At 39.9% G+C, this 22,590-nt stretch overlaps 4 protein-coding genes and 1 long non-coding RNA gene across 7 annotated transcripts in view; 1 reads left to right on the forward strand and 4 right to left on the reverse strand.

Annotated features, from left to right (window-relative positions):
- Positions 1–426: 426 nt before the first annotated feature.
- Positions 427–9,852, reverse strand: ppig (peptidylprolyl isomerase G (cyclophilin G)). Its single transcript, XM_016483869.1, has 11 exons — positions 9,835–9,852; positions 8,714–8,773; positions 8,411–8,455; positions 7,764–7,851; positions 5,853–5,882; positions 5,610–5,749; positions 3,548–3,716; positions 3,039–3,236; positions 2,829–2,910; positions 2,023–2,174; positions 427–1,785 (listed from the first exon to the last, which is right to left on the reverse strand). The coding sequence occupies exons 2-11, from the start codon at positions 8,739–8,741 to the stop codon at positions 840–842; spliced, it is 1,878 nt and encodes a 625-aa protein (XP_016339355.1). The 5' UTR covers positions 8,742–8,773; positions 9,835–9,852; the 3' UTR covers positions 427–839.
- On the reverse strand, positions 6,105–7,267 carry LOC107686761 (uncharacterized). Its single transcript, XR_001634068.1, has 3 exons — positions 7,103–7,267; positions 6,276–6,340; positions 6,105–6,159 (listed from the first exon to the last, which is right to left on the reverse strand). It is a non-coding gene; the product is annotated as an uncharacterized LOC107686761 (long non-coding RNA).
- A 464-nt stretch (positions 9,853–10,316) lies between the features above and the next one.
- On the forward strand, positions 10,317–10,926 carry LOC107686778 (E3 ubiquitin-protein ligase RBBP6-like). Its single transcript, XM_016483896.1, has 3 exons — positions 10,317–10,494; positions 10,581–10,759; positions 10,829–10,926. The coding sequence occupies exons 1-3, from the start codon at positions 10,334–10,336 to the stop codon at positions 10,924–10,926; spliced, it is 438 nt and encodes a 145-aa protein (XP_016339382.1). The 5' UTR covers positions 10,317–10,333.
- A 482-nt stretch (positions 10,927–11,408) lies between these two features.
- Positions 11,409–15,194, reverse strand: klhl41b (kelch-like family member 41b). The gene is made up of 6 exons (XM_016483909.1): positions 13,987–15,194; positions 13,586–13,743; positions 13,376–13,483; positions 12,512–12,697; positions 11,795–11,941; positions 11,409–11,652 (listed from the first exon to the last, which is right to left on the reverse strand). The coding sequence occupies exons 1-6, from the start codon at positions 15,088–15,090 to the stop codon at positions 11,541–11,543; spliced, it is 1,815 nt and encodes a 604-aa protein (XP_016339395.1). The 5' UTR covers positions 15,091–15,194; the 3' UTR covers positions 11,409–11,540.
- A 1,519-nt stretch (positions 15,195–16,713) lies between these two features.
- col28a2b (collagen, type XXVIII, alpha 2b) overlaps positions 16,714–22,590 on the reverse strand; it is a 29,072-nt gene continuing 23,195 nt past the window's right edge. For 2 of the 3 annotated variants that reach the window (XM_016483871.1, XM_016483872.1), the window contains exons 31-34: positions 21,758–22,014; positions 21,431–21,644; positions 17,110–17,301; positions 16,715–17,010 (exon numbers count right to left, since the gene is read on the reverse strand). In XM_016483871.1, coding sequence (XP_016339357.1) covers positions 17,003–17,010; positions 17,110–17,301; positions 21,431–21,644; positions 21,758–22,014 — 671 coding nt within the window. In that variant the 3' untranslated portion in view covers positions 16,715–17,002. Of the gene's footprint in view, positions 17,011–17,109; positions 17,302–21,430; positions 21,645–21,757; positions 22,015–22,590 lie in introns of all 3 variants that reach the window. The other variant, XM_016483870.1, reaches the window with a different exon arrangement.

The raw sequence follows: 22,590 nt of genomic DNA on the forward strand, positions 1-22,590 counted from the left end.
TTAATGTATTACGTTTTCTGAAAAATGTTTAAATGTGGAAATGAGGCGTTATTTCATTAAACATGCGCTAATTTTCATACATTTCCAGAAGAGAAATCTGAACATTGGATAAAGCCAGGTTCCAATGTGTTGTTTCCTTTTGACATATTAAAGGTTTGCAGTCAGGATTTTGAAGATCTCTTTCTAAAACATTTATGATAAAATAAAGAAATGCTAATATGAATGCACAATGGTAGACCTAAAATTAGTTATAAAAAATTAGATACAAAACAAAAATCAAATTCAGATTTTCAGATCAACTAAATACAGATAAATGAAAGGAAAATAGAATGAAAAAAATCTCTACCAATAAATTCTGCATCCTTAATTCCTAATTGCACTTGAAGAAAGTTGGGAAGAGTCTTCAATAAACAGGACCACTGAAAGTGAAGTTCACAGGTTCAGTATCAATTTTTATTTGTCAAATTCAACAGAAGCTAACATTGTCATCTCGTTACAAACATAAAGCCCTTACAAAACTCCAATGTATGCGAACATGTCCCCAACAAACCCATTTTAAAAAACAGCTCAGATTGGACAGAAAAACAATTAAGCAACCATTTTCACTAAACGCTTATGTCAGGATATGGGCAAGAAAATGAAAACAAATGTCAGATAAAAGCAGGACAAATATAACCGATTCAACTGAAACAAATTAGGACATTGTGATCCGTATCAGTCATAGAGGGGCATGTCTGTTTCACACAATGACTAAAATATGTCTCTTTGTATCCAACGTTGTACAGCAAGTCATTGATGGGGAAAATGAAAACAAAAAATGGAGTGGTACATGCAGTCTCTCAGTCGCCGTCACTGGAAGAGGAGTCCTTTTTCTTCGCATCTTTGCTTGGACTTTTAGATTTGTCCTTCGCTCTCTCTTTAGATTTCGGACTCTCGCTCCTTTTTCTTTTCTTCTGTTTATCAGCATCGCTCTCAGAATCGCTGCTTCCACTCTCACTCTTTTCTTTCCTCTTCCTGCCGCTCTGTCGATCATCTCGCTCTCGGCTTCTCGGTCTCTGGGAGGATCGCTCTTTGGAGTTCCTGTCTCGTCCTCTGCTCTTTGACTCTGCACTCTTCCTCTTGTTTCGGTCTTCTGCGTCTCTCCTGCGGTCTCGTCTGTCTCGCTCTCTGCTTCTCGACCGGCGAGATGATCTTCTGTCCCGGCTGCTGCTGTGGCGTCTGTCACAGCCTCGGTCGCGTGATTGGCCACACTTGTCGCGGCCTCTGGACCGGGACCTCCGTGACCCGTCACGACCCTTTTCTCTGCTTCTAGATCGGTCACGTCGCTGCTCTCCATTCTTCTTCTTTTCCACCTCTTTTGACTTTTCCTTGTCATTCCCTTCTGAATGTTGTTTGCTCCTTTCTTTGCTTCTGTCCTTTTGCTCGCCCTCCTTGTCACGCTCTTTGGCATCTTTCTCTTTCCTGTCTTTGCTGCTTGAGCGTCCCCGTTTGTCATCCGCTTTACTGTGCTTTTCCTTTTCTCTCTTCTTTTCTTTGCTCTTGCTCCGGCTGCGAGCTTTTTTCTTTTCTGCATCAGCATCGGCCTTTTTCCATGCATCCCTATCTCTGCTTTTGGAGCGATGTTTGTCCCTCTTCCTGTCTCTTCCTCTGGAGGGACTGCGTGATTTGTCCCGCTTTGCATCTCTCTTTTCTCGTTCAGAGTTCTTTTTTGCTTCTTCTTGTCCTGCAGCTGTGTTCTCGCTGGCTGGCTCAGTGGCTTGGGTCTTTTCCTCTGACAGATCACCTCTGGAAAAAAAACAAAAAAAAACACACACACACATAAAAGATTTATTTTCCAAGTAAGAATAATAAATATATATTTTTATAAATTATATAATATAGATAACTCTTTGAGTGCAAGTAACGTTTTGGAATAGCACAAGGGCAAGAAAACAAAATTTTACTTTTGAGTGAACAAGTTTATGAACTCATTGCATGAATCCTGGATGCAATATCTGTGTGCACTGTAAAAATTGCACATACTTGTCCCCTTTGATCCATCGATCCTGGGTGGCGGCTATGTTTGCTTTAGCTTTCTGTGTCCTTTGCATTTCCTGCCTCCAGTGTGGAGGTGTCTCACTGCGGCGAAACCGATCCCATGACCGCGAGCGAGATCTAGATGGTGTCCGGTAACGCTACAGGAAAAAATAAAATAATAATAATAATAAAAATGAGCTTTAATTTTATTCACTAAAATGAATAAAAAAAAGATATATGTAAAACAAAACATGGATTGTTCAAAAGTTTGGGATCAGTTCTTTTTTCTTTTTATCCAGAAAGGATGCGTGAAATTGACCAGAGTTAACAGTAAAGACGTTTATAATATACATTTTTTTTTTTAATTCTATTTTTAAATTAATGCTATTCTTTTGAACTTCATGGTGCATCATGGTTTCCACAAAAAATTATACTAAATTTAATTTATATAAACTGGTTGACATGAAATAGTTTATTATATAAACTGTTTTTAACGTTGATAATATTCAGAAATGTTTCTTGAGCAGCAAATCAGCATATTAAGATGTGTGAAGGATCATGTGACACTGAAGACTGGAGTACTTTATTCACAGGAATAAATACATGTATTAAAATATAATTTTTTTTTTTTTTTAAATGTTAAAATATTTCACAATATTACGGTTTTAACTGCATTTTTGATCAAATAAATGCAGCCTTGCTAAGCATAAGAGACGTCTTTCCGAAATCTTACCGAGCCCAAAGTTTTTGAGTGAATTCACATTTAACTCTCATGATCTGCCTTTCAAAGCAAGTCATATTTATTCTCTCACCCTCGGTCCTCTTCCTTTAATTCTGCGCCCTGACCTGGTCATCACCAGTCTCGTGCGGTTCGGACGCGAGTTCACCATGGGTCTGGAATATAATTTACAAGTTACGAGCAAAATATAAAAATCTCACAACATAAGCATTTCATCCATGTCTGTACAACAAATGATCCTCCACATCATTACTGAATGAAGTATCAACATATCACATTCTACCTGTCCCTTTCCCTCTCTCTCTCCCTGTCTCTTTCTCTGTCTTTCCCAGAGTCCTCCTTTTGCTTTTCTTTGCCCTGCTCCTCTTCGTTGGCCTTCTGGGGGCTTCGCCTCATTAGGAAGCGGTTTTCTGGAATAGCCGGGACTTCCTCTGGGCGGATGGTCGACACGGGTTGGGGATCAGCCTCTTCCTCATCAGACCTACAGAAAAAGACATGTTAAAATTCTTACTACATTAAAAACCACTTTCAGCAAGAATGAACATGGTTTGTACAAAAAAAAAAAATGTAAAAACGATTGGCTGGCAAAATTATTTCAGATATTGTTATGAATAAATTTTAATTGTTTAAATTTAAAGAATGCTTATTATGTCTGTGATCATTTTGGTACTGTGTGGAGCTTTTAGTAATGATGTGCTCAACACATGGAAAGTAAATACTTCAAATTTTGAAGCATTTTATATAAGCGTTGCTGTAGGGTGAAAGACTCCCATCATAAAAGGGCAACTGCACCCTTTCTTGTCTTTCTTCTTGTGTTTCTGTTCTTTCTTTTTCTTGTGTTCCTTCTTATGTTTCTTCCGTCGTTTCTTCTCCTTCTCTGATTCCTCTGACTCTGACGAGCTGTCTGAGGAAGAGTCGTTGTCACTCTCGCTGGATGACTGATGCTTCTTTTCTTTCTTTGCTGGATGACAGAAGTTGAAGCAATACTTTAGAACACAGTATCACAATTTGACTGAAAAAAATGCGTCAGTAAGATTAAACCAAGATTAAATTTAAGTGTGATCTCTTTGAGATGCTATTTTTGCACTGCCAATCGTAATTTATTATTAATAAAAGTTTACAGGAACATTCTGCATGAATGATTAACATCCAGTCTTTTCTCAAGATAGTAACAAGTAATCATATGGCTCATTTCCACTGAGCGGTACGGTTCAGTAAAGTACGGTACGCAATTATGTCCGTTTTCATTGTCAGAAGTTGGGAATGGTACCAAAATAGTGAACCGTACCACGTTTTTCCACCAAAAGGGTGGAGCCAAACTCACTTCATAACGTTGATTGGTTGACTAGAATCGTCACTTTTGCGTGCTACAAGTGGATAAAGCTTCTCCTTCACTCGTTCCGCTCTGCTGTCCATAAGTGTTGGGCTTATTTACATCAGAGTGTGCAAACAAAAAAATAAAACAGTGTATTTTATAATTTTGCATTTTCACTCAGACAATAGCCGTTTCAAAATATGCGTTTTTGTGGACTTGTGAAACGTCATTGCCCAAAAACCCACATAATTTTCAAAATATTACTGTTATTGTGTCATGAAATGTAGTTTTAAGAGTTTTTCAGGCGAGAATGTAGTTGTTTAAAACTAAAATCTGCTGTTTGTTTATAAAGAAAGTGCCTATTTGAAAATTTGCCATGCCGATTTCGGAGCTCCAGGCGATCAGCGGGCGCTCAGTGCTCATGTATCCGCATAGAGCAGCCTTAGCTCGGCTAGTCCTTCCGACATTTGCCGCTGGCTCTGATGTCTCTGTAGTGATTAAACATGAGATACAATTCGTTTTGGGTAAATTTAACAAGACATTCGTGGTCTCATGAATCTATTATTTGTTCCTGGTCATATTGTTTTGGCTGAGCACAAAGTTATGTTTAACTTTATATATTTATTTTGAACTTCACCGTAGTACAGCGCTGACTTTGTAGCATACGTTTGACTGAATTGTTTGCTTTTGTCTTATACTTTCATAATGGCTGTTATTGTTCATTAAAACTGAGTCTTAGAGATGTGCTTTATGTCATATTGAGAAACGGCTATTGTCGCGCTTTATCGTCGACTGCTACTTTCCGGCATACACCACGCCTATCAAGTAAGGGTACTGTTGGCGGTGGAAACGCAAGCTGGATCAGGGTGTTCGGTCCCGAATCGAATTGTACTGTACTGTACTGACCCGTACCGCTCAGTGGAAATGAGCCAATAGTGACCATTAAATACTGACATCCATAACACTGGACAGTTTGATCACAATTGATGTGCATTGATTGTACTCACTTATTAAATAATAAGTTATTCTGTCAATTCTTAATGAACTGACAGTGACTCTGAATGCTTTTGTGTAGAAGTCACCACAAAATGAATGAGATGGAAGAACCGTGACTAGATCTAAAACTTTTGGATGGCACAATGCTTTATGCCTTCATTTGATTACCACTTTTTTTGATAATAAATTTGCATCAAATATAAAAATTGCATGTGTATACATATTCATTATTTAAATTTTCATATAATTTTTGTTAAATTGTCTAAGCTTAATTAGTTTAATTATGCTTTTTGATTAATACAATTTTACTTGACCATTAAAACAGAATATTTAAAATTATAACAGGAAAAACATACAGAATCTAGAAAATGTTTTTGTTTTTAAATGAATTAGGAAAAAAATAAAACTGATTTCATAGGGACAGCCTACTTAGACCAGAAGCATTTTTATACACAAGTACACAAAAATATAATGTAAAGCTAATAACAAAACATCTAAACATTTCTAGCCTTAAACATGAGAAAAGAAAATATGCAATATCACCTTTAGATTTTGGAACAAGTTCCCCACAGTTGAGCACTTTGACCTCGGCGTAGGGTCGGCTGTTGGCATCTGTCTTCTGACTCTCGATCATCCGGATCACCTCCTGGCCGGAGATCACCTGACCAAACACCACATGAATTCTGTGGAAAAAAGCAACAAAACCTGTTAAACACTGCATAAGATATATGTTACCTAGCAGTTTGTTTATCAAATATTGATAAACACATTGTGCTGCACACTTACCCGTCCAAGTGAGCAGTTGGTTTTGTAGTTCTATGGTCAGGGACACAAAACAGTGAGGCAGAATGTAAATATAAATCTAACGAACACAAAAACAGTGATTAATGCACACCATAAATCGATCTGAGACATTATCATTTGCAGTTCATATCTAGTTCAAGACCAAACCAATGCACTGAGGACATAGTAGGGCTGGACGATATGGCCAAAATTTATATCACGATATATTTCTTAATTTCGGTCGATACGATATAATTCCGATATCGATTGGGACACGCATCCGAGAAAAGCTCCATGACCACTCGGCCCGCTGCAGCAAGGAAAACCAGCGGGAGAAAAATATTATACAGGGAAATACATCCCACATTTTCAAAAAGGAAAACGTATCCCATTCAGGTACTGAGGAGTAGCTGTGCATAGTCTCACCTGGCACATTACTGATGCCAATGTCAAAGAAACAGCGAGGACGCTGCGCCTTCACCCCCATCGCACTGCAGGCACAAAACACAACAAACACTATTACAGCAACACATCTGAGCTTACAGACTGAGCACACCATCAAAACCTGTTTCACTAATGTAACAACACTATTACACAAACTAACAGACTCCATGACGGGCAACACATTTTGGTTTTGTTGAGAATTATAACTTGGACATGTTTGACATATTTTGAAAAATTCACCACATAGAGCATTAGTATTTCATATTGCTCATGCAGCAAGTCCTCTTCCTTCATGTCAATAGCTGTTAATGCCATTTTTTTTTTAGCATACTCTAATTAAGCGTCAATGTCAGTGTCGGCACTTTCCCTATCAGCAGAATAACACATTACGGCCATGAACATGTCTCATAAGTCTATGTTTTTTGTGTGACCTTCGAGATTATAAATAACTTCAGAATAAAACGACATTCAAATGTTTATTTTTCATGCTGCTGCATGTGTTTCTGAGTCTCACTGCACTCAGCTTGTGCTAAAACACACGTGAAATCACCAACAGCAGCACACCTTGTGTATCCCAATTTGTTTAAACTGTATATTTATCTACTTAGCTTTAGAAAACCGGGTAATTAGATTTGCTCATACCCGCACAAAAAGCGCAGCGTTTTGCCTTTTAATGATTGAATGACTAGCATGCTAACGTGCTACATGTGTCCATTACAGAGTATATTGAGAGTTCCATCTCGATCTTTCCTTTGTACAAATCATACTGAAAGGTTTTATTTATATATTTGACAGGAAGTATAACTTACATGTTTGATCCAAGTTAAACAAATGCTACCAAAATTAACCAGAACATTAACAACATTGACTGTCGTTCTCGTGTCCTCAGCGCGCAGGTCTATGAAGATGGCGCCGTGACGATCAGCGGTGCATTCTGGGTAAAAACATAACCCGCCTGAACTTCTTCTTCTTCTTCTTCTTCTTCTTCTTCTTCTTGTTTTATGGCGGGGGGGGTCCCACGTTAATTGCGGTTTCTCCAGTAACGGCTGTAATCAAAGCAGCTCCGCTCATGAACGCTACTTTATCAGATAAAATGAAAATGTCATCGAAACTTTTCTGAAGACAGTCGGTTCCTTCAGAGATACATTCATATAAAACACCCGCGCCATGTTATGATTTTGAAATGTGCAGTGCTAATGTTTATTCAACGAAGTCAAACGCCACAAATAAATCAATGCATGGGAAACTGGTAATGTATATCGAAATATCGGAAATGTGTTTAAAAATCATATCACCGTTATTGAAAAGAATTACATCGCGATACATATTGATATTGAATTACTGTCCAGCCCTAGGACACAGACATCTATTCTACATCAAGGCTGCAAAAAAGAAAATGATAGTCGCAGATCATCGTCCATTTTCAAAGAGGGCGGTACAATCCATTAGAAGCACGTATGCTGGACTCACATAAAGAACTGTGAGCCATTGGTGTCTTTCCCTCTGTTTGCCATCGACAGAAGGAAATCCTTGGTATGTTTCATTGAGAAGCTCTCATCTAGACAAAGAAAATGTTAGAATATTGAAATCACTGTTGTTATTGATAACTAAAACTACTAAAAAGTGCTTGAATACACCTAAATAAAATATAAATATTTAGATGAACCTACACTGAAAGAGATTAAATTAGAAATGTTGCCATGGAACTAGCTCTAAAATTACCTAAACAAAAATTAAAGCTAAATAGAAATAAAAATCCAAAAATAATACAAATAAAAGTAAATAAAAAAAACTTAAAGCAAAAACAAATTATACAGAAATACAAGCCAAGTCAAAACTTTAATGAATACAATGAATACCTATAAATAATACTAAAATAACACTGACTGAAATGTAGAAACTGTTTCACGTTGACCCTTGAAGTCATTTTTGATATATTACTAGATATAAGCATTTTAATTTAGTCTGATTTATGAACCTGGTCAATCAAGTGAATAAAGATTCATCTCAAGAAAATGACTTGAAACAATTACTCTGGAACTTTTAATCTAAAAAAAAAAAACCGGCAATATTTTATTAATTTGCACACGCTTATATGGGGAAAAAAGCACACTCACCTTCAAAGAAACCTCCATATATAGATTCACCACCTCTACCATTTCCTGTTAAGGCAAACATTTCTGTCAAATATCATCACACATATGATATAGATCAGGGGTGGCGAACTCCAGTCCTGGAGAGCCGCAGCCCTGCAGAGTTCAGCTCCAACCCTAATTAAAACTCACCTGCCTGCAGCTTCCGAGTAACCCATCAGACCTTGATTAGCGTGTTCAGGTATGTTTGATTAGGGTTGAAGCAAAACTCTCCAGGACCGACGTTTGCCACCCCTGAAATAGATGATTAAAAAAAGACAGCAGTACCTTCACTGAAGTCTCCTCCTTGTATCATAAAGTCCTTCACTATCCTGTGGAACAGACTTCCTTTGTAGGACCAGAGTGACTAACAGAACTTTATATAAAAAAAAAACAAACAAAAAAAAAACATTATTTATAATAAAATAACAATTATACGTTATATTCTATTTATTAACCCAGTCTCCCTCAAGAAACCCGCCTGAACTAGAGACTACGGATGCTTAAAACGGACAAAAATCAAATAGGATTTGGAGTTTCGTTTCGCTTGAGTGTCATTATATGTAAACACATTATTTTAATTTTTTTAATTATTTTAAACGTAATCTTGTGTCATTTGTTGGAAGTTTGTTTACCCTCACTCTTTTTTCTCAGCAAAATAGACGTTAATTCGTCGCCACCTACAGGCGTAAACATACAGAGAATGAGGAGTTACGTCACGATCTTTTCACTCCGCATTGCATTTCGGGAAGGCGCCGCCATATTAGCAGGATACGCTATCCGTTCCCATGGTTACTTCTCATTCTCTATAAGGATAAATGCTTATCTTTTGTTTTGTTTTTGCCTTTAAGTTAAACAATTGAATAGAGGTTGGTGATTCTTCACCAGTTTCACTGGATCTGCTTCTGAAGGTATTGAAAACAATGAGAAATGCACTCTGCTGCACTGTAATGAACTTCAGTGTTTGCATATGAAGTGTCGTAATGAAGACAATAAGTGCTGAATATCATGTACTGTGAAGCCACAGCGACACACAAGCAGCTTCTTCCAGGAGGTTTGAGTCTCAGTGCTAAACATTAAAACATGCAAATGCCTGTGAAACAGACTGAGAATCTGGCTGAGGCAAATGCATCAGAGGAGGACAAACTCAAAGCTGTGATGTACCAGTCCAGTCTGTGCTATTATTCCAGCAGCTGAGTGTTCAGACATTGAGAGTGACTGAATCTGTGGAGTAACCCATCAGACCTTGATTAGCGTGTTCAGGTATGTTTGATTAGGGTTGAAGCAAAACTCTCCAGGACCGACGTTTGCCACCCCTGAAATAGATGATTAAAAAAAGACAGCAGTACCTTCACTGAAGTCTCCTCCTTGTATCATAAAGTCCTTCACTATCCTGTGGAACAGACTTCCTTTGTAGTGCAAGGGTTTCTGGGTAGTCTTACCAATTCCTTTCTCACCTGGAGACAGAGATGGAAAAAACCCACAAAGCAATGCATAAACACAGACCTGGAAGACTTGATGTAAAACATCTCTCACAGAGACTTACTGCATTAAGCATCTCCCTCTCCCTCTCCTGAGAATCTGGCTGAGGCAAATGCATCAGAGGAGGACAAACTCAAAGCTGTGATGTACCAGTCCAGTCTGTGCTATTATTCCAGCAGCTGAGTGTTCAGACATTGAGAGTGACTGAATCTGTGATATACTGTATGAGAGATGCTCATGATTCTGACGTTCATCAGTGATGCGATGAAGCTGGTCGGACTGCTTCCACCAAACTACATCTGCTTCCGCTGTAGGATTCCTGGACATCACATTAAAAACTGCCCGAGCACTTGGGTAACTGGGCTTTGAGAGATCACAGCTGCTGTGAACTTGAGCTCTTTTCCCCGTCAGTCTGTCAGAGTTTGAATGTCATTCATGAATTCACAGGACAAAAGTTGTGCTCCTCATAAACACATACGGAAATGCGCAGGGATTCCTCGTAGTTTCCTGGTGGAGGTGAATGATCCTGACAGAAAGGGAGTCATGATGGACAGCAGTGGGAAATACGTCATTCCCGTTATGGATGCGTGAGTTTACTGTACTTGCCCTTGCTGCAGGTTCTAGTGTTTGTTAAAGTCTTTTGTTTGAATCATGTTGTGTTTGATCTGTTTAGCGATGCCTATGCGATTGGGAAGAAAGAGAAGCCGCCCTTCTCACCCCAGAATGAGCCTTCATCCCCATCCTCATCCTCATCCGATCCGGTTCCTGCCGCGCTGCTGTGTCTGATCTGTAAGGATCTGCTGACCGATGCTGTGATGATTCCCTGCTGCAGGAGCAGCTACTGTGATGAATGTGAGTGTCTGATCAAGCAAAGATCAGTTAGAAGCAAACAGGCTGTTTCTGACAATCTTTTGGTGTCAGGTATCAGAACGTGTCTGCTGGAGTCTGACGGACACCTTTGTCCAACCTGCAGACAGTCAGATGTTTCTCCTGACAGTTTGACCGCAAACACTGTATGAATATATATTTTGGTAATTTAATAAAGGTTATAGAAACAATATCAAATAGTGATATATTTATTAAAGAAGTGTTACCATTGGGACGCATGGAGACACTGTGATAGGTAAACTTGAAAATAAAAAATAAAAAAATAATAATACAAAAATGTTGCAGTTAAAATAATGTAACTAGCCAGTCAGAGAAATATATCTGCTAAAAACACACACACACAAGTTGATATGGTTTAAAAATGTTTATTTTACAAAAAAATGCACATACACAAAGTAACCTAGTATTTTTGAAGTAGAGAACTAGAGTTTATTTTTATTACAGTATAATAACAATACAGAAATGCGCCTGTTCTTGCTTACATGGTTCTGTCATAGCATGAAATGATAAATGGCTCATGTTCACACACGTACAAACACATTTCACATTAACTGTGTTTGTCTAAAATGTAAAAGAAAAACACTTTAGGGAACCCAAAAGCTTTTTTTCACACTTATGAAAAGGGGTTAGTTCCCTTGGCTTGTCGTTTTAGACTAGATATAATTAACCACAGACAGCTGTGTGCCGAGGTCAAAGGTCACATGACCACAGGGGGTCACATAAAAAAAAAAAAAAAGGGTTTGATTTAAAGTTTGGGCATCCTGGCAGCATTCAGACGCATACCAACGCAGGAAGATCCGGAAGCGTAGCGCATCTCTCTCAGCATGCCGCTCCATGTCTTTTTGTCTTCTTCATACCTGTGAAAGAAAACAGGTCAATACATAAATTGACATTCAGTTCTATGCTGGCTATTCCTGGGCACTTTCTTGGAACTTGACTAATTAATTTAAATCTTTTTTCTTTTCAGAACCAGCTGGACACAGAATCGGGATGACTTACTGCCACACATCAGTGATCTCAGAAGGTCCGATGTTTTTGTCCTCCAGCTCTACAATAGCAAAGCCCCCAATGGCAAAGAGGTTTCCTCCGGTGCTCACGAGATTCACCGAGCTGCGCTCCTGAGGGAACTCTGTGAATGTGTCCCACCTGACAGCAAATAATATTAATGTAATACAATATACATATTTCATTTTTACATGCAGAAGCAGTGAAGAGATGACAGAAAAGACGGATAAGTGCAGGAAGACGACATCTAGAATGGTGCATCTCTGTACAGATACAATATTATTGTTTCATATCACAAGCAAACCTGTAAATTACATAGTATCTATTTTGTTTGTTAGTTGTTATTGTTAACTAAAATTAAAACTTAAAAAAATTCATTAATTGAAATAAAGCTGAAATAAAATAAAATATTAAAATATTAGATGAAAAACTTGAGAAAACTAAATTAGAGATTGGCATCTAACTGAAATAAAATAAGTTACTAAAACTAAAAGTGAAATAAAAATAAATAAAACCTAAAGCTAAAATTAATAAAATTGAAATAAAAATAAATGGAAACTAAATAGAAATATTTAAAATAGTAATGAAAAAAGCACATAAAATTTTTTTTTAAACGAAAATAAAAACCAAAACTATAAAAATAAATGCCAGTTCAAAATATTTAAAAAAATACTTTAATAATATATAAATAACACTGGTGAGAAATCATACTTGTTTGTTCCAAAATCGTAGGTTTCAGATAAAGCTGTGAGTCCATCTTCATTCACTCCCCCAGTTACAATGATTTTTCCCTTATGAACTAAGGCACCAAACATCGCTCTGGGCGTCTTCATAGCAGCCAGTTCTCGCCATTCTGACTGCTTGTGGTTGTACACGAACATTTTATTGAGAGCTTTGCTGTGAGAGAGAGAAAAGAGATTTATTTACTTTAAGATTTGTTTAATCAAATAATTTATAGTGCACCAAATGTTGTCGACTATGTTGTTGAATATGAAATAAAAACTGACATTTTAGTACATTCTTGCTGTTATTGTGAAAAATCCATTGGCTCATGTTATTTTAAATAAAAATGTTTTGTAATCTTTCTTTAAAATGTAGTAGCTTGTGCTTCACCTCAATCTGACTTCCAGACTTAAAAGGGGCTGTTCTTCATTTTTAACTACGTATACAATGTATAATTATATAATTTTCTATTATGTATTTATATCAATATAAACTTAAGCCACTCGTTTCAAACATGCAGAGCTGTAGGTGCTACACAGACAAGAACAGTGCACAGTTTGGCAAGTTTTCTTTACTTTTTACTAGTTCTTCTGGTGTTTAGTAATAGCTGCCAATAAATGCTTAGGACTGAAGAGGAAGTTTCATCAAGCTGTTTTATCTGAAAAGATGAATACATCATTGTTCCTCATGATAAGAGCCCTTTAAGTGTCACATTGTACAGAAGATTTTTGAGGAACTTTGATGGATCACAGACAGCTGCAAACTACACCATATGTTCCTGAGCACCTCTGATCTGAGTTGCACACACACACACACACACACACACACACACACACACAAGCATACTCTTACTTGTCATCTGTCTTTCCTCCGATGCAGTACACCAGGTTGTTATGTGAGACAACTGAATGGCCGTGAATACGCAGAGGAAGTTTCTTGGTCTCGTGCCATTTCATCTTTCTGCAATGACATGAAATACTATTGAAGCCACACATCCGAGCCAGCAGTCAAGTGTGAAGAGCAGAATCAGCAGCTGAATAGACAAAGCTTTTGAATTCATACTCAGTGTCATAACACATGACGGAGTCGAGGGACTCGTTGGTCTGCAGGTCTTTGCCAGCGATGGCGAACAGCATGTTTTCACATTCCCCCAGACTGAACAGGCATCGAGGGCTGGGCATAGGAGGCATTGCCTTCCAATCAGCAGCAATACTGTCCAGCTGGATATGATAGAATAGTTTTAAAATGACAAATAATTTCCCATAATACCTTACAGTATGGTTTAAGTTCAGTTCAAAGACCCATGAAAAGACCATAAAGATTCCATGCTGGTCCTGGTCTAGCTAGTGGACCAGCATGATCCTCTTGGTGAAGACCATGGAGATCCCTTCTGGTAAAGCTAGTTTAAGAAACCTAGTGTGGTTACCATCACACCAGCACCTAGTTTTAAAGTCATTTTGTACCTGGTAGAAGTAGCACTGCAGAGGAGACTCTTTGCTGTCTTCATCGACAAACAGGCCACCGACGATAAAGAGCTGGTTCTTCTTGGTGCAGAGACTCACATGGTTCTTCGGCAGCTGCTCTGCCATGGCAGCCAGAAAACACTCATTCTCGGCCACGTCGTACGCCACAGCGGCCGTGTCATTGATCATGAGGATCAGGTCTCGTCTGTACATCCCCAGTCTACGATTATCGTTCAAGTAACCCGGCAGCAGCTCCTCTTCCTCCTCTGCTCCAGCCTCTCCTTCCTTCTTCTCTTTGGGTTTCTTCTCGGGGAGTTTTCCTCCGAAGGCTTCTTTGATGACTTGCAGCTTCTTCAAGAGTTCTGGATCAGCCTTGATGATGTCATCGGTCTCAACTTTCTCCCGGAAGTACCTCTCGGGAAGGAGGCGGAAGCGGATGCACTCGAACGCTTCACCCAGACTCTTGGCGCGCTTGGCCTTGTCGCTGTGCACCCACTTCATCACCGACTCAAACACAACCTCCTCCTTCTCCACGTTAAGCGTGTCTCCACCAATCAGAGCCATAAGCTCGTGAGGTGCCAGCTGAAGGAACTCGTCCTCAGCCGCCACGGTTTCGAATCGGTCAGCGATGAAATCGCGTGCCGCTATGGCGAGCCTGGGAACGCCGAGGACCAGGCCAAGCCTGAAGACGGCGAGACAATTAAACAGCGACAGCTCCTTCTGGAGATAGTTCACACATACTGTAAACACCGAGGGAATTTGGAATCGGTTCGCCACTGCAAAGATCTCCTGAACATTGTCGTCTGTCAAATCGATCTCAGCGGAATACAGATACTGGATGATCATATCCATGATATTTGGATCAACGTCATCCAGAATCACTTCCTTGCCGCTTTCCTTCTCCTTGCCGTCTTCAGAGAAGAAGAGCTCTCTGAAGTAAGGACTACAGGCGGCCATGATCAGGCGGTGGCAGGGAAAGCAGCGGTCGCCGATTTTCAAAGTGCAGTCAACAAACTTGTTCTCGTTCAGAAGTTCCTTCAGTCCATCCTGAAGCAAGGTGCTCTGGAACAGCCGTAGCTCCTCCTTCATGGCTTTAGGATCCATGCTGTTACGTTTCAAGATGGGAATTTACGGATAAGAGAAGAAAAGGCGGAGAAGGTGGCTCCAGGTCTGCTCGCCACACCGGCCAGGCTGGAAAAGGACAGAGTGCTGAAAAGATTCCCAGAGTGAAGGGACTGTTATTTAATCCTGCCGTTCTAAATATAACCCTCCCGCTCTTGTCCACCCCCACTGCCTCTGTCATCCCTCAATCCTAGTTGTGAAGAAAGGGATCCCAGTGTGATGGCCATTCTAGACAGCAGCTGTCACGACGGGACAGGACACATAAAGCTCTGAGGAGACTCATGAGTCGGCAAGTTTTACCAATCCCAGACTATTCTTCTATACTTTGTCTGCAAGTTTTTATGCAAGTGTCTTTGACTTCAATTCCCCACATAAATGAAGGGTTCACTAGCAGTGTTTGGAGACAGCTGCGACTACAACAGGTGATGAGCCATTTTCAGCTGCCAATGCCCCGATCAAGCACTCGGGGCATTGAGTCAAACTTTATTATTCATGCGTCAGATCCTGGGAGGAGACGAAACTCTTAGTGTAGCTGGTCATACTTGTGCACTCTCAAAAAATAGTGCAAAAGTTTGCCTTTAGGGATACAGCAGCTTCAAAGTCACCCTCGAAGGGACATCTTTGTACCTATTTTACCCATACTAAGGTACTAATATGCACCTTTTAGGGGTAGATAAGGTGCAAAGTTGACCTTTTAAAGATACTACACCAGATGTACCTCTAAAGGTACAATTTTTGCACATTCGTCTGACTGTGTGGAAAACGGCTAAAAAACAAAAACCTCAAATGTACAAATTATATCAAAGATTATTACTTCCTGGTTAAACAGCATTCGGGGTCATTATAAATACAATTCAGACCAATAATTTGAGCATCAGTAGTGCTATTCAGAAGAGTGTATTGACCATCACGAATATGCAGGATTTAATGTTCTCCCTAGCAAATGGTTCTAGAATGATCTCAGGGCTCAGAGGAGAGCGTCAGTCACACTAGACAGTGATACTAAAATTAAAGCAGGCAGGAAGGTGTTGGTGGAAGGAGACATGTGCAATTTAAGTCAAAGCATAAGGGATAGATGTGTGAGACTGTTAAAGAGGAAGCATGAGGAGATATTAATGACAAGCACGAGTGAAAAACATACCAGTTTAATTGATAGAGGTTAGCTGAGGTTTATTCAGCATTTAGGTTTTTATTTTGGATGCTGTTTTCTCAGAAGTTTGGGGTTGATTAAATTGAAGCCCTACTATATTTAAACAAATCAAGGTATTTCATGCAGTAATTACATTTTTTTTTATATTTTTTGCCCCCCATAATGGTGTAAAACTTGACCTTTTACCTATAAGTAATAAGTAATTGGTAACATTAATAAAATGGCACGATGCAGGTCATGCACTTCCTGGACTGCCATTGAGATGAATGGGAATGCGACCTCATTATAACTCTACTATAACCAGCACAAATCCATCTTGAGCTGAACATATGATGATTTAGTGAACATGAGATTACAGAACATCTGGATTTGTTGACGGCGTAACAGCCAGGCCATTTATCCAAGTACAAAATATTTTATTACAAAAAGTACAAGATACAAAATGACAAGCTTTATTACACTGATACTGACAACATTAGTTCTCAAAATCAAGATTACATTTCATTTATTACATTAATGCCAATTCAAGAATGTTGTGTAACTATGAGTGTACAATATTACAGTATTGCTTCTTCACAGTTCTGCAGGTTGTGATATGAAAAGTACTGTGCTTCATCAACTAGCTACTCTCATTGAAATCTCCTGTCCAACCCATTTTTCATATACTTTGTGTATTTCAGTGCAGGTCCATCGTATTGGAGTGTGAGGAATTACAGACAAAAGGAAAAGTATCCATAATGGATATCAGCCTCCTAAATGCAAAGAAAGGAATGAAGAATGTGACTATATGGAAGGAACTGGTGTCCATTTTCATTTACTAAAGAAAAGTATAATTCAAGTGTGTATGTTACCTGCTCTCACAGCAACACAAGTCTTTTTGCACTCTTCTTCTGTGTCAAAGCGGTTACGGTTCCCGTCACAGCCTCCGTACCAGAACTGAGCGCAGGCTTTGGCCTGCCGGTCGTAGTACCAGCGGATGTTATAGTCCCGACAAGGGCCCTGATCCAGGATCAGCTCACAACGGGGGTCCAGAGATACAACTTCTGAACATAGATTTAAAAAAAAAAAATAGGTTTACAAGATTACATATATTTCATATCTTGTCTGGTGAACAAAATCTTCAGATATTTCTCTAGGTTACTTGAGTTTTCTTAATTATGTGAATCTTCAACTATAGATTTTTTTTGTTTTGTTCATCAGATATTTCAATAAAAGACTGCTGATAATATAGGCAATTTGATGACAAGATGATCTGGAATGCATGTGATATCACACATCCTGTGCATGCAGCAGACTTTGCACTCTTAAGAAAAAAAGATGCAAGTAAATGTCATAAAATGACTAAAATGCTTTATTTGTAGTCCTTTGTAATAATTTTCTAGTGATGCCCCCCCACAGGTTATATACAGTATAACCAATAAAAAAATCTAATAATAAAAATATACAAAATATTACGGAAAAAGATGATCAGTTAATGGACTTACAAGACTGTGGGATGGATAAAAATGTTTTCTTGTAGGCCTATTTTTTCTTTTATGTACTGTATGTAACACTTATTCATGATAAACTTAATTCAAATGCTGACTATATCGCGTGTAATGCAGTCCGGTAGCCTAGGCCTCTTAATATAATTAATATAATAATTTAATAATGTTTTAATTTCTATAATATAATAATTTCTTAATTCAAAATAAAATATTAATAAATCCATCTCTGATAATATCAGGTTGCTATGGTCACGCAGGTTTGTTTACGCATTAAATTCATGGCAACAATAAAAATATGTAGTTCCCTGAACATAGGATCTCGAGGCCACGACATAAGAATGTCATTGCCTTGACAACATTATCTCATCGCCACGTCATTTTATCACGTTCCCACGAGTTAATATGACGTTCCCACGAGTTAGTGTCGTGGCCACAACAAAACTAAGTGAACCGAAAATGTCCCCTCTCGGTCGCTGTAGTTCCCTTTCAGTCTGTCACTCTTGATGTCACGTCGGTATTGACCGAAGAATTGGGATCTCGCTTAGAGAGACCAATCTACTTCGAGTGTAACTAAACGAGCCAATGCACATTGGCATGCGATGATTGCATCCAGCTACCGCTGACCGCATCGCGAGTATAATTAGGCAGCAGGTGCAACGCATAGTCAGCTTTTCGCTTCGGAGCCGAGCGATCAAATCGTTCTGCTCCTGACTACTCTACTGAGAGAAGAAGACTGAACGAGCTCAGCGAGCTTTTTGGAGCTCTTGGTGTTAGCGGTACGGCGCTTCAGCGGTGGTGGTTTCCCGTGTCGAGTAGGTTGCACACATCAGGCTGCACTACCCCCTGTTTGTGTTACAGGCGGCCATCTCCCCTGTGCGCTTCAGCACATTAAAAGAGCAAATCCTAAAAGAGCATTCACGGGTGGAAGTCTTTTTAAAGACGCTTCTTTTTAAAGATGCCTTTCCACCCGTGCATTTCTGGATGCGGTTGTTACCTGGTGCTGGGTGATGGTCACGATCGCTGCCTCACGTGTCTGGCCGTTAAGCACGCTGAGGCAGCTTTTGTGGACGAGTCGTGCTCTCATTGCGGGAGAATGACCGTCCCGGAGTTGCCTGCAAAGGGGCAGGGTTCCAGTGCCTCTGCCTAGATCTAGTGTTCCTCCTGGCAGAAGCCAAAGGGGCGCTACTTCTGGCAGTCGCCTGGCTGGTCTTATGTTGACGGTGAGGAATTGGGCCCTCCCGAGGGGTACCACTCATATCCTTCGGTGCTCCCCCCGACAATCGGATATCCAATGCTGCATCGGAGGGTGAGCCAGACCTTTCTGGAGAGGATGATTCGGCTGCGCTGCCGCCTTCTGGGTGGCCAGCAATGCTGGATCCAGAAATGGTGGCTATGCTTGCCTGGGCCGCCAAGAGGGTTGGGCTCGACTGGAAGCCTCCACCGTGTCCCGAACCCTCAAGGCTGAATTCTTGGGGTGGCTCGTGCTGGTTCTCAGGGCCCCACCCTGATGCCTTTCTTCCCAGAGGTGCATGATGAGCGTACCAGGTCGTGGATGGCACCTTTCACTGCCAGAATCCGGCTAGGTGGCTCATCCTCCCTCACCACCCTTGATGGCGGGGGTATAAGGAAGTCCCTCCGGTGGAGCGGTCAGTTGCGATGCAATTGTGTCCAAACACCGATGCCACCTGGCGAGGCAAGCCATCCCTCTGCTTCCGGGCCTGTAGGTACTCGTTGGCCCTGACCAGCAGTGCTTATGCGGTCTGTGGAGAAGCTGCCTCTGCCCTACATGCCATGGCGTTACTGCAGGTTCATCAGGCCAAGGCACTGAAGGACCTGCATGAGGGTGGTCATGACCCAGAGGTTCTCAAGGAACTTTGGACTGCTACTGACCTCGTGCTCCATGTGACGTAGGTCACTGTGTGGTCTCTGGGTCGTGCAATGTCCACGATGGTTGTCCAGGAGCGACATCTCTGGCTGTGTCTGGCTGACATGAGGGAGACTGACAAGCTTTGCTTCCTGAACGCCCCCGTGTCCAAGTCATACATTTAGACCACTTAACTTAATGATTGCTATCGAGATGTGAAGAGACTTTCAACCAGCATAACAAAAAATGTTTTTGAACCAAATCGCCTATTGCACCTTTAATATCCCAATGCATCCTATATTAGATTAATCAGATATGTATGTAGCTAACCCAGACATCACTACGTGATTTCAAAGCCATGCTTCTCTCTTCTCATGTCTATACTTTGGACAGCATGCTGCTGCAAGCTAAACAATCAGAGCTCAGGGTGCCGCCCAAAGTGCTTCTATAACCAATCAGAAAAAAATAAAATAAAATTTTTCCATGATCATCGTTTTCATGATCGATGGTCACTGTCACGGCCGAGTACTCGATTGCTGTTGCACATACCTATTTCCCAGTGTTATCCAATCTCACTGAGTGGGTAGTGCAACGACAACAGTGACTGGTCTTCTTGTTGCGAGCCCCAGGACACTGGAAAGGGCAGCATTCGTGGCGCTTTGTTAGGGATCCCAGTTCGTCTGTCAATACCGACGTGACGTTCAGAGTGACCAACTGAAAGGTGTCTCGGTTACATATGTAACCCTCGTTTAGGGCTGTGCAAAAAATCGAATGCGATTTTCATGCGCATTTCGTCAGTAAAGCCGCTTCTGGTGATTACTAGTAAATCTCTAGCACGTGCTTTCAGATGGAGCGGCACTTACTACACAGAGCCGTAGTTCACCGACAAGCTACACAAAATCGCGTTCAAAATCGGCAATGAATCGCCTGCGATTTTGAATGCAATTTTGTGTAGCTTGTCAGTTATCTACGGCTCTGTGTAGTAAATGCCGCTCCATCTGAAAGCACATGCTGGAGATTTACTACTAATCACCAGAAGCGGCTTTACTGACGAGATTCGGATGAAAATCGCATTCGATTTTTTGCCCAGCCCTACCCTCGTTCCCTGAAGGAGGGTACTGAGACGTCACATCCTGTCGCCACAGCTGCTGTACCACTGCTGAGCGGCCGGGTCACAGGGTCGGCGGCTCAGCGAAAACCTGAGTATATGTTGCACCTGCTGCCTTATTATACTCGCGCTGCAATCAGCGGCAGCTGGATGCAATCATCGCATGCCAATGTGCATTGGCTCGTTTAGTTACACTTGAAGTAGATTGTTCTCTCTAAGCGAGATCCCAATTCGTCGGTCAATACTGAAGTGACATCTCCGTTCCCTCCTTCAGGGAATGAGGGTTACATACATAACCGAGACGTTTTCTATTGAAATATGCATATTTTAAAATGTTATTAATTTATTCCTGTGATCAAAGCTGTATTTTCAGCATCATTACTCCAGTCTTCAGTGTCACATGATCCTTCAGAAATCATTCTAATATACTGATTTGCTGCTCAAGAAACATTTCTGATTATTATCAGTTGAAAACAGTTGTGCTGCTTGCTGTTTTTGCAGAAACCATACTTTTTTCAAGTAAAAAATAGAAATCTTTTGTAATAATATTTAAGTCTTTACTGTCACTTTTTATTAATTTAATGCATCTTTGCTGAATAGAAGTATTCACTTCTTTAAAAATAAATAAATAAATAAATACAAATCTTATAGATCCATAACTTTTGAACAGTAGTGTATTTTGTCGTGTATTAGTGAGTGTGTTATGTTTTTACCTTTAGGTAATGGTGGACGTGGTGCTGGTATATATCGCACTGAGGTTGACGTGTTCACAGTTGTTGACGTTGATGATGATGATGATGATGATGATGTTGTCCCTGATGAAGGTCTGCTGTGTGTGGATGTTCCAGTGACTGTTGGAGTATCTCCTCTACCGCTGCTCTGCTCTGAAGTGTTTGTGTCTGGTGTCTCAGGTGCAAGTTTAACCTCCTGAGTGAACATTAGAAATGCAAAAAACACTCAAAATCGAAGTTGAAGTATATTACTAAACCAAGGCCACCAAGAAAGTGTCTGGTCACTGTTGAGACCATCAGTGCACTAACCTCATTAATGTCTGGACCAGCTGTTGGAGCAAACGTGCCTCCTCTGCCGCTCTTATGAGTGACAGTGTTCATCCCAGAGTGTGTTCCCGTGTTCTCTCTGTGGACTTGATTTACATTTGTGCCATAACTGTACCTGCCATTACCATTGATGCGGTTGCCATTAATACCATATCCATTTTCAAAACCATTAATGCGACTGAAGATAAGTGCTCCATTTTCATCCTCACAGAGCTGATTGACCAGTTTGGACTCCAGAGCTGTATAAGAGTGAATTAAAAAGAGAGAAAAGCATTATTAGATATTTAATTCTACCCAAATGTAAATATCTGATCAATTCCAGATTAAGCCTATCATTGGATTTATTTAAATAAATAAATAAAAAGTCAACTATTATTATTATTAAATATAGAAACTATAATTTATTGATATTAATATTTACGCTGCCGTTGAAAAGTTTGGGATCAGTAAGATTTTTAATGTTTTTTTGAAGAAGTCTTATACACTCATCCAGGCTGAATTTACTTGATTAAAAATGCAGAAAAAAAACTGTAATATTGTGAAATATTATTACAATTTAAAATGATGGTTTTCTATTTTAATATACTTCAAAATGTAATTTATTCATGTGATGCAAAGCTGAATTTTCAGCATCTTTCTCCAGTTTTCAGTGTCGCATGATCCTTCAGAAATCATTCTAATATGCGGATTTATTATCCATGTTGGAAACAGTTGCTTAAGCTGTTGAAGTGCAGTTATGCTTATACAAAAATGTAAATATTTAGCATATTTAATATATTAAGGTTAATGTAAAATGTCTTGACTTTTTAGCAGTG

The sequence above is a fragment of the Sinocyclocheilus anshuiensis genome, unplaced genomic scaffold (assembly GCF_001515605.1).
Source record: "Sinocyclocheilus anshuiensis isolate Anshui unplaced genomic scaffold, SAMN03320099.WGS_v1.1 scaffold958, whole genome shotgun sequence".
NCBI classification, from domain to species: domain Eukaryota; kingdom Metazoa; phylum Chordata; class Actinopteri; order Cypriniformes; family Cyprinidae; genus Sinocyclocheilus; species Sinocyclocheilus anshuiensis.

What these genes read in the sequence shown, in the direction of transcription:
- ppig (XM_016483869.1), bottom strand. Translation starts at nt 8,741, where the DNA reads ATGATACAAGGAGGAGACTTCAGTGAAG. An exon ending in ATATGGAGGTTTCTTTGAAG is followed by an intron (nt 7,852 to 8,410) that starts GTGAGTGTGCTT and finishes TTCTTTGTCTAG; the next exon opens with ATGAGAGCTTCTCAATGAAA. An exon ending in CCAACTGCTCACTTGGACGG is followed by an intron (nt 5,750 to 5,852) that starts GTAAGTGTGCAG and finishes TTTTTTCCACAG; the next exon opens with AATTCATGTGGTGTTTGGTC.
- LOC107686778 (XM_016483896.1), top strand. Translation starts at nt 10,334, where the DNA reads ATGTCATTCATGAATTCACAGGACAAAAGTTGTGCTCCTCATAAACAC. An exon ending in GTCATTCCCGTTATGGATGC is followed by an intron (nt 10,495 to 10,580) that starts GTGAGTTTACTG and finishes TGATCTGTTTAG; the next exon opens with CGATGCCTATGCGATTGGGA. An exon ending in GAGCAGCTACTGTGATGAAT is followed by an intron (nt 10,760 to 10,828) that starts GTGAGTGTCTGA and finishes TTTTGGTGTCAG; the next exon opens with GTATCAGAACGTGTCTGCTG.
- klhl41b (XM_016483909.1), bottom strand. Translation starts at nt 15,090, where the DNA reads ATGGATCCTAAAGCCATGAAGGAGGAGCTACGGCTGTTCCAGAGCACC. An exon ending in TACGATTTTGGAACAAACAA is followed by an intron (nt 11,942 to 12,511) that starts GTATGATTTCTC and finishes ATTTGCTGTCAG; the next exon opens with GTGGGACACATTCACAGAGT. An exon ending in GAGATCACTGATGTGTGGCA is followed by an intron (nt 11,653 to 11,794) that starts GTAAGTCATCCC and finishes TTTCTTTCACAG; the next exon opens with GTATGAAGAAGACAAAAAGA.